The sequence below is a fragment of the Perca flavescens genome, chromosome 2 (assembly GCF_004354835.1).
Source record: "Perca flavescens isolate YP-PL-M2 chromosome 2, PFLA_1.0, whole genome shotgun sequence".
Lineage (NCBI taxonomy): Eukaryota > Metazoa > Chordata > Actinopteri > Perciformes > Percidae > Perca > Perca flavescens.
Window position 1 is genome coordinate 4,832,598 of NC_041332.1, and position 13,073 is coordinate 4,845,670.

Consider the following 13,073-nt stretch of genomic DNA (forward strand, 5'->3'; position numbering starts at 1 on the left):
ACAATGTAAATAGTCAAACAGAAAAAATAAATTGAAACATTGAATGAGAAGGTGTGTCCAAACTTTTGGCCTGTACTGTATATATATATATATATATATATATATATATATATATATATATATATATATATATATATATAACAACTGACAACTGAAAACATGAAAGGGGAGAGAGAGGGGGAGTCGAACCTCTATATATGGGCGCCTGCTCTACCAGGTGAGCTACCGAGGCGCCAAGAATAAAGTCTTTAAACCGTTCTATCTCCTCTGTGTCTCAGGTCAGCTTCCAGGTGGAGGAGGAAGAGATCGTACGCATCAACCCCCGCGAGCGATCCTGGCTCACCGGCTACGAGGACTACCGCCACGCCAACTCCGCGCGCGCAAAACTCGCCGGCCGGCACCCGCCCGACAACCACCACGTAATACACTTCGCCAAGAGCGAGCCGCCCAAACACAACCACCAAGCCCACCCGTACCCGCTGAGCTGCGACGGCAAACCGGGCTGCCAGGAGCGCAGATCGGCGGTGACCAGGCAGCCGCGCGAGGTCCCGACGACGAGGCCCGAAGCCAAGAGGCGGAGCCGGGACGGCGAGCGTTCCCGCTGCGTCTACTGCCGGGACATGTTCAACCACGAGGACAACGGGCGCGGGCGCTGCCAGGAAGCCCCCGACCCGGTCCAGACCTGCATCAGGCGGGTCAGCTTCATGTGGTGCGCCGACAGCCTGCTGTACCACTGCATGTCGGACCCCGAGGGGGACTACTCGGACCCGTGCTCGTGCGACGCCACCGACGAGCGCCTCTGCCTGCGCTGGACGGCTCTGGCGGCCCTGTCGATGCTGGCGCCGTGCATGTGCTGCTACGCGCCGCTCAGGGCGTGCTACCGCTGCGGCGTGGCCTGCCGATGCTGCGGCGGGAGACACAAAGCGGTGGGCTGATCGTGCCGGATTTCAATTGCGCTCGAGGTCTAAAAAAAAGGAAAGGGGACGTGTCTGGGGAACTTCGGGAAGCCGGGACAACCTCGCAGTATACCCCCACAGAGGTCAAACGCCAACGTGGCTGCCCCCCTTGTGCATCAACATCAGTAGTGGAAGCTGCAGTAACGGACAGTTATTAGTAGAGATGCACCGACAGGCCGGAATTGGGCGGGTTTCGTGACCGGCCAGGTCAGTCTGAGGCTGTGGCCGAGTGGTAGAGGGGTTGCCTGCCAATCGGAAGGTTGGTGGTTCCATCCTTGGCCCTGCAGTCCCATGTCAAAGTGTCCTCGGGCAAGAGGCTGAACCCCGAGTTGTCCCCGATGCTGCGCATACGGTGTATGAATGTGTGTGTGTGGTGAATGGTTCCTGTACCACGTTAAAGCGCTTTGAGTAGTCGATGAGACTAGAAAAGCTCTCTATAAGAACAGTCCATTTTCCCGGTGAGTTAACCTGCAACATGTCGGCTGTTTGGACATTCCTCAGCGTGTGAGCAGAAGATAACAAGTTTGCAACATGCAGCACCTGCGAGGAGTAGCGTTGGGCATCGTTTAGATTTCAACGATTCTGATTCCAATCCCGATTCTTCCTTTCGATTCCGGTTCTCATCGATTCTCGATTCCGATTCTTTGAGTGGTGGAGTTGAAACGGGTCACATGCTTATTTCACAAATAAGAGGAAAGTTTTATTTTGATTCAAAGGTGGGTTGCAGTTTTACGGGGGCTTTTTCAAAGTAAAATAAAGCCACGCTAGAGCACCTGGCCGCTACGGAAACCCAAACTTGCGAATGTTTAATTTGAAAGTGATGATCGGATTTGAAACCAAATCCTCCAAACGATTCCAAAACGATTCCAACAAAGAAACAATTCCGATGGAATCGTAATTTTTGAAACGATTCCGATTAGGAATCGGTTCTCGATGCCCAACACTAGCAAGGAGACAGTCGGGCGTGGAGGGACCACACCAAAAACCCCAAATCACATTTTTGTTAGTGTGATATTGGATGTGAGAAGAAGGAAATGGTTCCAACGTTGCTCTTTAGATGTGTGTGGATGTCCCACACCAGGAGTAATTTATATAGTTCTATTTTATAGTGATCCATTATCTGTTCAACAACATTTTCGATGTTCTGTGCAAAATGTTCTATTAAAGAAAAGATAGAAAATAAATATTTGTGTGTGTGCTGTAAAGTGGTAAGAAAAAAAATGAAATCAGAATCGGCTAAAATCAGAATCGGCCTAGAAAGTTGTAATCGGTGCATCTCTAGTTATTAGCACACAGTCCTGTCCCATCTTCTATCTGTTGACATGTTGCTGTGTAATGCGTTCTTATCAACGGGTGTTGCTAAGGCTTCATTCACACTGCCTGCGCAAAAATGCAGGTCTTTCCATTCATTTTGAATCGGAGTGGTGCGTGTAGGCCAGTGTTGGGAGTAACAGTTTACATTTAAGTATAACGGTGTTAGTTTTTCAGTAACGGAGTAATCTAATTAATTACTTTTCCCATCGTTGCAACGCCGTTATCGTTACTGAGAATGTAAAGTGGCGCGTTACTACAATTTGGTCTCACTGCACGCTCTGACTACCACTAAACACGAGCCAGGGACATTTTAAAGGTAGCATTCTCGAACTGGAAGTACCGGCACTACTTCTCGCTCATTGAAATTAAAGGCGAAAATGTTTATGTAATCCTTGTGTTGTCCTCTCATGTCAAAATAGAAAATTAACCCTTTTTTTACATTTTTATGACACTTTCTTTAAAATGTTTTATGTCGGGGTTTTTTCCAAGGGGGGGTAAGCTTTGCTTCAGAACTCAAACCTCCTATGGCGCCATTTTGATGCTAACAAGCCATCACCTCCCGTTAGCATCCCGTTGACTCCCATTCATTTTGGCGCCACTTTGACGGCGAATAACTTTACATCTGAAGCGTTTAAAGACTCTATTTGTCCGTTGTTTATTTCTAAAGAAACACGACAATGTATAAAAGGCTCCATTACCTTGTAGCTCACGTTATGGCTCCGTAGCAGACGCTTTTATAAAAATAGGCTAACGATTGGGTCATAACCACGAGACTTACTGTCACACAGTAGAGGAATTACCGTATAGTACAGGAGAAGCTCACAGGCAGTTTGGACTTCCATTATCTGTTTAGGTTTAATTACTAATGTTAACTAGCATGTTAGTGATCAGTAATTAGCCTGTGTCTATGTTATCTCCTTACATATACCTACACTCTCCGTCTCTGTAAGATTGGGAATGATTGAGATTTCTCTTGTCACAGCTACCAGAAGACTTCACACTTTCAGACAGGTTGCTCACGTCACATCTACGTCTTCAAGCTCAGTTGGAGGCTGCTCAGTAAAGCAAGAGATCACCGGAAAAGTGCTTCTAATATCCTTTTTTGGTCTCCGTCCAGAACAACAGAGTCTGTTGGTCCATTATATATATGTGTATGGTTTTTTGTCACTTTTTTCTCTACCTTTTTTCAAAGTTGTTGTCCCTTTTTTGACTGTTGACGCTTTTGTCCACTACTACCAGTACTGTATACGCGCCACTCACCAACTTATTGCCATTACTCTTACACTCATTTTTGGAATTTCTTTAGTATAAAAAAACCCCAGAAATTATGAATTATTTTGACTAATATTAGAGTAAAGTACTTTGACGGATAATCACAGACTGGTGTGTGTGTAAAAGTTTAGTCCGAATACGGTTTAGAAACCGTTTAAATTTTTTTCAAATGCTATATAATTTAGGAAAACACTCAAAATGTAATAAAAGTATAGTGATCATTAATTGTACTTGCGAAGAGCGTTGTAGGGAAACATCCGTATTATTTTTGGGTAATTTGGTTAAAAAGAAACCCATATTTCTGATAAAGACATTTTGATAACGGGTCAAAATTGACCCGAGGACAACATGAGGGTTAACATGCACGCTATGTTTGACGATAAAGATGTTACAGAACGTAATAGTGTTATAGAACATAAAAGACAACTTCACAGTTACTTTGCTGAGTAACTAATTACTTTAACAATGTGGTAACTGAGTTACTAACTCAATTACTTTTTGGGATAAGTCCTTTGTAACTGTAACTAATTACTTTTTTTAAAGTAAGATGACCAACACTGGTGTAGGCTGCCTCAAGGGGGGAGACACTGCAGCCGATCAGACCCGTACAGGAAACAGGAAACATCACTGCCTCTATCTCTGCCACGAGAACGTTTTAAAAACACCAAACACAAGCTCTGAACTGCCCGGGAGCTTGGGGAACAGCGGACAGCTTTTTCCTGCAACAACAAAGCACTCGCTATGTTTCTCTCGTCTCTTCTCTTTCTCCGGGAAATGAAGCTGCCTTCAAGTGTAGTCGGAAACGTCGAAATCTATGAACGATCTGACGGAATACAGTGACATATTAAGTCTACTTGTGCTACATTGAGGAGGGGGGGTTAAAGAACACAACAGGACGTCACACAAATGGGCCGTTTCAATGACGCATGGTCAATGGAAAGCACTAAGAAGGTGACGCAGAGACAGCAGCAAGGACTCATGGGAAACCCAGGCCAGGCTGTGATTTTGTTCTTGTCGTTTGTCTCGTCCTCAATTTCCACAAAGAGGATAAAAAAAACTTTGTATCAACAGATCTTTTGTGATATTGGCGACCATATGGCTTCCAATTCTCACAAAAAAACTGAAAACAAAGAATATACATTTTCCATAAAAAAAACATATGAAACATAAAAAAAGGTACTTTTATATTTTTACACTTGTCTTTTTAAGGCTTGATTACGTCATTTCTTTCAGTGCCGTGAGATGTCAGTATGAATGTTGTCGTGTTTGTAGAGAGAAGCGCAGCCGCAAAACATTTCAACCTTAAAGGTCCCATGAGATGGTGCTCTTTGGATGCTTTTATATAGGCCTTAGTGGTCCCCTAATACTGTATCTAAAGTCTCTTTTATAAGGCGGAGGGTGGGGGTGTGGTCTTGACCAACTGCCACTTTGCTCGTTTGAAAGCCATGATGTCTCTCTCTCTCTAATGGGTGGGCCAAATTCTCTGGGCGGGCAAAGCAGAGAAAGGGGGGGTGATCTTTCCCCTTATGACCTCATAAGGAGAAGATTCCTGATTGGCCCATCTGAGCTTTCATTTTCTCAAAGGCAGAGCAGGATACACAGGGCTCGGTTTACACCTATCACCATTTATAGCCACTGGGAGACCATAGGCAGGCTGGGGGAACTCATATTAACGTTAAAAAAAACTCCTAAAGTGACATTTTCATGCCATGGGACCTTTAAAATATTTTAGGACGCACACGATCTTTGAAGAAATAATCCAACGTGGTGAGATGATTTAAATTGTTGGTAAAAATGTTCAGCAGAGGGACTTCACTGGTCTGGATGCTGCTCTGCTTTCCTCCCAGCAAACTGAACACATAAACCAGTTTGGCTGACCAGTAAGACGGCGGTTCCAAGTCTTTAATAATCCAGGAACACAAGAAGGTAACATTCACAAAACCGTGCCTCAGAATGTCGGATTTAAATGTGAAAAAAGCAAAGTTTTGTGCAGATAAATAGTTTTTTTTGTAGTACAACAATACACACACAATATGCACAGCTGGACCTCATTCAGTCATCCCTCGCTGTACTTGTCCAACACATTCTCATCTCATCCCATCGCTTAAAATACAGACGCTTGGTCAGGTGTCTTTGCCGTTGTTATAGACGATAGAACTCTCCTTTAGTGTCAGATCTAAACGCGCTTTATCTAAATGTGCTGGGTCGGGACTATTGGTCGTTGTCACTTTTGACACAGTTAGGTTTAGGAAAAGATGGTGGGTGGGCTTATAAAAAGTAAAGAACAACGGGACAGTTGGGTTTAGATAAAGAAGAACGGGACAGTTGGGTTTAGATAAAGAAGAACGGGACAGTTGGGTTTAGGTAAAGAAGAACGGGACAGTTGGGTTTAGGTAAAGAAGAACGGGACAGTTGGGTTTAGGAAAAGAAGAACGGGACAGTTGGGTTTAGGAAAAGAAGAACGGGACAGTTGGGTTTAGGAAAAGAAGAATGGGACAGTTGGGTTTAGGAAAAGAAGAACAGGACAGTTGGGTTTAGGTACCCCAATATCCAATTTTCCCGCCATGACAAATTTAAAAGAAATCGGATCTTTAAACTGTTTTTCCAATTTTCTGTCTGAGGATCAGAAATTTAGAAAATTACAAAATTGTGTCTGAGCTCCAATTATTCAATACTACCATGGTACCAAAAAAATCGCATCGCTAGGGGGAACAAGGGAGAGAAAAACATTTCTTTTTTTTTGTTGATATGCAGTTAATGACCTGCATATTCCGCAAAGTAGAGGAAGAGAATACCATTGCAGTATTATGAATAATTGGAGCTCAGACGCAATTTTGTAATTTTCTAAATTTCGGATCCTCTGAATAAAAACAGAAAATTGGAAAAACGGTTTAAAGATCAAATTTTTTAATGTGTCAAGGTGAAAAAAAAAATTGATATTTTAACACATTTTTATGTTTTTCCAAATGTCCGTTTGTGCTTAGAAAATTTAACTGATAAGCGTTACACTGACCCTCAATAAAAAGAACTACAAAGATTACACTTAGTTAGTCCCAAAGATACTTACACGTGCAACAGCGAGAACGCCATGAGGTCAGCATCGGATTTGCAGGCTTCTGCTCGCCGGCCCAAAAGTTACGAGGCTGGTTTTTCTGCTCACCGGAAGCGAGACGACCACCCTTCAACCCAAAAAAAAGTCATATAACCACTCCAATGACTCCGAAGCTGTTCAGTTAAAGGCATACGCCACCGTTTGCTGAAATAGGGCTTATCCCGGTCTCCCCTAGCTGTAGATAGGTGGGGTCTCCTCTAGCTGTAGATAGGTGGGGTCCCCTCTAGCTGTAGATAGGTGGGGTCTCCTCTAGCTGTAGATAGGTGGGGTCTCTTCTAGCTGTAGATAGGTGGGGTCTGTCCTAGCTGTAGATAAGTGGGGTCTCCCCTAGCTGTAGATACGTGGGGTCTCCTCTAGCTGTAGATAGGTGGGGTCTCCCCTAGCTGTAGATAGGTGGGGTCTCCTCTAGCTGTAGATAGGTGGGGTCTCCCCTAGCTGTAGATAGGTGGGGTCTCCTCTAGCTGTAGATAGGTGGGGTCTCCTCTAGCTGTAGATAGGTGGGGTCTCCTCTATCTGTAGATAGGTGGGGTCTCCTCTATCTGTAGATAGGTGGGGTCTCCCCTAGCTGTAGATAGGTGGGGTCTCCTCTAGCTGTAGATAGGTGGGGTCTCTCCTAGCTGTAGATAAGTGGGGTCTCCCCTAGCTGTAGATAGGTGGGGTCTCCTCTAGCTGTAGATAGGTGGGGTCTCTCCTAGCTGTAGATAGGTGGGGTCTCCTCTAGCTGTAGATAGGTGGGGTCTCCTCTAGCTGTAGATAGGTGGGGTCTCCTCTAGCTGTAGATAGGTGGGGTCTCTCCTAGCTGTAGATAGGTGGGGTCTCCTCTAGCTGTAGATAGGTGGAACAACGCATTTTTTGTGTTGAACTATTTCAACAAACGGTGGCGTATCCCTTTAAGGTAAATTAAGCTAAAAAACACTGCATAGTTCCCCTTTAAGACAACAGACATGAAGACACAGTGAACACCAGGCGTCTAGAAATCACTTCGCTTTATTTAAAATCAGCGGTTGGCAGTTACGCTAGCAACAAAAATTAAAAAAAGGACGACCGAAAAAATAATACCCAGCAAGAATAACTACTAGTACTTGGCACTTGATGACCTTGTTTGTCAAGAAGAAATTTTACATTTATATTTATATATGTGTGTGAGCCATGATGTCTCCAATATACACATAAGAACCGAGACGGAAAACCACAAATACCAGCTTTTTACGTGGCCTCCATTTCCTGACACCTGGATCTTATTAATCATATTACAAATTATATTTCAGTAACCCACACAGAAATCACCTTCTCCTATATCCCCCAAAAACCCACAAATTCATCTTCGGTAGAGCCGAGACCGAGAAGGAGAGAGAGAGAGGTGTGGATACGAGGAGAAAGAAAACTGGAAGAATGGAAAAAGACTAACTTCAAATGTCCCACTCACACACTGCATCAGTGCAGATTCAGTGTTTAAGATGCACAAACATCCCACAACGATCTCATTGGTTGAACAGCTGAGGCTTGATTTTACAGCTATTTAAATACATTAAATAGCTGTATTACAGCTATAGCTCTTCCCAAAAGGTGGTTTGTGTCTTTTCTAGGGATGCACTGAATCCAGGTTTCGGTGTTTGGATTCGGCTGAATATTGGGCTTTTTGACGGAGTTGGGTTTCTGCCGAACCTTAGAATGTTTTCCCAGGGAACCGAACCCTACGCTTGCACTCGGCGCGCCACGCTGGTCACCGTAGTGACGGTGCCGTTGATTACGGGAAGGTGTTTAGGTAGGTGGAGCGTTCAATGCAGTAGGCTGTGAGGAAGTGGACATGGATCTTGTTAGCAGTAGGCTGTGAGAAAGTGGACATGAATCTGGTGACCAGTAGGCTGTGAGGAAGTGGACATGGATCTGGTGAGCAGTAGGCTGTGAGGAAGTGGACATGGATCTGGTGAGCAGTAGGCTGTGAGGAAGTGGACATAGATCTGGTGAGCAGGAGGCTGTGAGAAAGTGGACATGGATCTGGTGAGCAGTAGGCTGTGAGGAAGTGGACATGGATCTGGTGAGCAGTAGGCTGTGAGGAAGTGGACATGGATCTGGTGAGCAGCAGGCTGTGAGGAAGTGGACATGGATCTGGTGAGCAGAAATAGTTGTTTGGCAGTACTTTCAGTCAAAAGAAGGCCATTCAAGTCCAGCTACATGTGCAATCTGATCAATGCTGATTGGTCTGGTGGTGGCGAGGACCCTAAACTACACACAACATGGCCACTATTACAACATCTGGTACGAAACATCCGAAAGAATACGAGTTGTGCACGAAGGAATCTCCAGACAGCAGCCAGAATGCAGCAACTTCAGGTAAGGCAAAGGAAGGACAGTCCCTGTTTACTTCATTCATGTGTTTACTGTGTTCATGGACTGAGGATGGGAGGAGGAGGCAGCACAATCTCAACCAGTGAGATTCAGGATTCACCCCAAAGATCTGGATTCGGTGCATCCCATTTTCCCAAAAGATCGTTTGTGTCTTTTCAGGGAAGTTCTGATTTACGTATATATATACACACACACACACATATATATATATATATATATTTGCTCCGCCCACTGAGATTTTTCTCAACCAATGAGATTGTTTACGGTTCCAGAAATGTCAGCAGCATCGACTAACACTGTTTGACTTCATCCACACCTTCCTCTCCTCCTCCTCCTTCTAGGGAATGATTTCCTACTGGTCACTTCACTTCTTAAAAAACAGGATGCGTTTTCATTTTGCGCCCCAAACATCTGACCCAGGACCAGCCATTCAGTTAGGGGGGAATGATAAAAGCTACGGAGACACAGCAGTCTGTCAGAGAAACACTGCTCTCCTCTTTTTAAGCCTTTCCCCGATGTTTCTTTCCTAAACCCAACCATTTTCTTGTTGTCCTAAGCGTGTTTTTGTCGTTTTTTTCCGTGTTTTTGTGTTACTAAAGCCTTACCCTGTGTTCTCTTCCTAAACCCAACCATTTTTTTATTTATGTTTTAACACGCGTGTCGGTACACGATCCGTTCTGCACATGTGCAAAATGTTCGCGCATGCGCTGTTGTACGAGGATTTACGACACTGCACGATCTGTTCCACGCTTCCAGTCGACGTTAGTTTAGCTAACAGCTAATTCGGCTGACCGCTAGCTGAGACAGCATGTAATAACTTTAATAGACCCTCAAAATAAAAGGTAAAAATAACCGTTAACATATATAACAGCTGTTACGTCAGTTCTACTCGTGCTCATTTAAAATACAAATCACTTAATACTCGTCTTTATTGTTATTACTGTAAAGTCTTAATGTAGCTGTAGCCTGCTTCTCCCATTAAGTTTGACTTAACGTTATTTTAGACTGAATCTAGCTGTCAGCTAGCGGTTAGCCGAATTAGCTGTTAGCTAAGCTAACGTTAGCTTCCCAATGGAGGCTAGCCATAGGCTAGCGTGGAACAGATCGTGCAGTGTCGTAAACAGTAATATCTCGCGCATGTGCAGAACGGATCGTGTACCGACAACACGCGTGACGTTCTCGCGAGAGTACGTCACGTTCTTGCGATAACGTGGCGACGCCACGTGGTGGGTATGTTTACATCCGCTGTATAACAGCATAGACGTACACGAGGATAGCTGAAAATGCGTCCACATAACACGCCACTTGGCTTTAGGAAAGTGGGCGTGTACAGTACAGGCCAAAAGTTTGGACACACCTTCTCATTCAATGTGTTTCCTTTTTATTTTCATGACTATTTACATTGTAGATTCTCACTGAAGGCATCAAAACTATGAATGAACACATATGGAATTATGTACTTAACAAAAAAGTGTGAAATAACTGAAAACATGTCTTATATTTTAGATTCTTCAAAGTAGCCACCCTTTGCTTTTTTTGATAACTCTGCAAACCCTTGGTGTTCTCTCAATGAGCTTCATGAGGTAGTCACCTGAAATGGTTTTACCTTCACAGGTGTGCCTTGTCAGGGTTAATTAGTGGAATTTGTTCCCTTATTAATAAAAAAGCAAAGGGTGGTTACTTTGAAGAATCTAAAATATAAGACATGTTTTCAGTTATTTCACACTTTTTTGTTAAGTACATAATTCCATATGTGTTCATTCATAGTTTTGATGCCTTCAGTGAGAATCTACAATGTAAATAGTCATGAAAATAAAAAGGAAACGCATTGAATGAGAAGGTGTGTCCAAACTTTTGGCCTGTACTGTATGTTTACGCAAAGTCGTGCTGCCACGTTGGTGTTTTATCTGACGGTGACTCCGAGCTTCTCCAGCACGCGCGTGCCTCTCTCCTGGTACTCGTCCCGGGTCATCCAGAAGTTGTCCTTGTCCTTCATGATGTCGGCCAGCACCGCGCCGCCCAGGAACACCATGTGTTTACGCCGGGGGGGGTCCTCTATCCGGATCTTGAATTTCTGCCGGTTAGAAAAAAGAAGAAGAAGAAGAAGAAGAAGAAGAAGAAGAAGAAGAAGAAGAAGAAGAAGAAGAAGAGCAGTGGTGGAATGTTACCGAATAGGTTCAGATTCAGGTACTGTAATTAGGCTACATTTATGTTGGTACGACAGAGCAGGGGGAATGAGAGGGGTAAAAGGCCATTACAGGGGGAATGAGAGGGGGAAAGACCAGAGCAGGGGGAATGACAGGGGGAAAGACCAGAGCAGGGGGAATGAGAGAGGGAAACACCAGAGCAGGGGGAATGAGAGAGGGGAAACACCAGAGCAGGGGGAATCAGAGAGAGGGGGAAATGCCAGAGCAGGGGGAATGAGAGAGGGGAAACACCAGAGCAGGGGGAATGAGAGGGGGGGGGAACACCAGAGCAGGGGAATGAGAGGTGGGAAACACCAGAGCAGGGGGAATAAGAGAGAGGGGGAAAGGCCAGTGCAGGGGGAATAAGAGAGAGGGGGAAAGGCCAGAGTAGGGGGAATGAGAGAGAGGGGGAAACGCCAGAGCAGGGGGAATGAGAGGGGGGAAAAACCAGAGCAAGGGGAATGAGAGAGGGGGAAACGCCAGAGCAGGGGGAATGAGAGGGGGGAACGCCAGAGTAGGGGGAATGAGAGGGGGGAAACACCAGAGCACGGGGAATGAGAGGGGGGGAAACACCCGAGCAGGGGGAATGAGAGGGGGGATACACCAGAGCAGGGGGAATGAGAGGGGGGAAACACCAGAGCAGGGGGAATAAGAGAGAGGGGGGAAACACCAGAGCAGGGGGAATAAGAGAGAGGGGGAAAGGCCAGAGTAGGGGGAATAAGAAAGAGGGGGAAAGGCTAGAGCAGGGGGAATGAGAGGGGGGAAACACCAGAGCAAGGGGAATGAGAGAGATGGGGAAAGGCCAGAGTAGGGGGAATGACAGGGGGGAACGCCAGAGTAGGGGGAATGAGAGAGAGGGGGAAACGCCGGAGCAGGGGGAATGAGAGGGGGGAAACACCAGAGCAAGGGGAATGAGAGAGAGGGGGAAACGCCAGAGCAGGGGGAATGAGAGGGGGGGAAAGGCCAGAGTAGGGGGAATGAGAGGGGGGAAACACCAGAGCAAGGGGAATGAGAGAGAGGGGAAACGCCAGAGCAGGGGGAATGAGAGGGGGGGGGAAAGGCCAGAGTAGGGGGAATGAGAGGGGGAAAACACCAGAGCAGGGGGAATGACAGGGGGAAAGCACCAGAGCAGGGGGAATGAGAGGGGGAAACACCAGAGCAGGGGGAATGAGAGAGGGGGGGAAACGCCAGAGCAGGGGGTTATGAGAGGGGGGAAACGCCAGAGCAGGGGGAATGAGAGGGAGGGGGAAAGGCCAGAGTAGGGGGAATGAGAGAGAGGGGAAACACCAGAGCAGGGGGAATGAGAGAGGGGGGAAACACCAAAGCAGGGGGAATTAGAGAGGGGGGAAACACCAAAGCAGGGGGAATTAGAGAGGGGGGAAACACCAGAGCAGGGGGAATGAGAGAGGGGGGGAAACACCAGAGCAGGGGGAATGAGAGAGCAGGGGAAAAGGCCAGAGCAGGGGGAATGACAGAGAGGGGGAAAGGCCAGAGCAGGGGGAATGAGAGAGGGGGGAAAGGCCAGAGCAGGGGGAATGAGAGAGGGGGGGGAAGGCCAGAGCAGGGGGAAAGGCCAGAGCAGGGGGAAAGGCCAGAGCAGGGGGAATGAGAGCCTCTGGAGACTCGGCCAGCTGACTTTTCTATTGGCTTTTGAAACAGGAAATGTCTCTTACGTTCTGAAAGCAGCCTCTGGAGACTTGACCCCTGACCCCTTGAACCCCTTGGACCCCTGACACCTGGACCCCTGACCCACTAGACCTCTGTCCTCTGACCTCTGATCCCTGTACCCCTGTACCTCCTGAAGCCCCTGACCCCCTGACCCGACTCCTGGACCCCTGGACCCCTGTAGCTCCTGAACCCCCTGTACCTCCTGAACCCCCTGAC

At 46.3% G+C, this 13,073-nt stretch overlaps 1 protein-coding gene across 1 annotated transcript in view; it reads left to right on the forward strand.

Annotated features, from left to right (window-relative positions):
- Positions 1-1,345, forward strand: part of spred2a (sprouty related EVH1 domain containing 2a) — a 33,499-nt gene extending 32,154 nt beyond the window's left edge. Inside the window, exon 7 of the mRNA XM_028602875.1 lies at positions 279-1,345. Coding sequence (XP_028458676.1) covers positions 279-935 — 657 coding nt within the window. The 3' untranslated portion in view covers positions 936-1,345. The remainder of the gene's footprint in view (positions 1-278) is intronic.
- Positions 1,346-13,073: the final 11,728 nt, after the last annotated feature.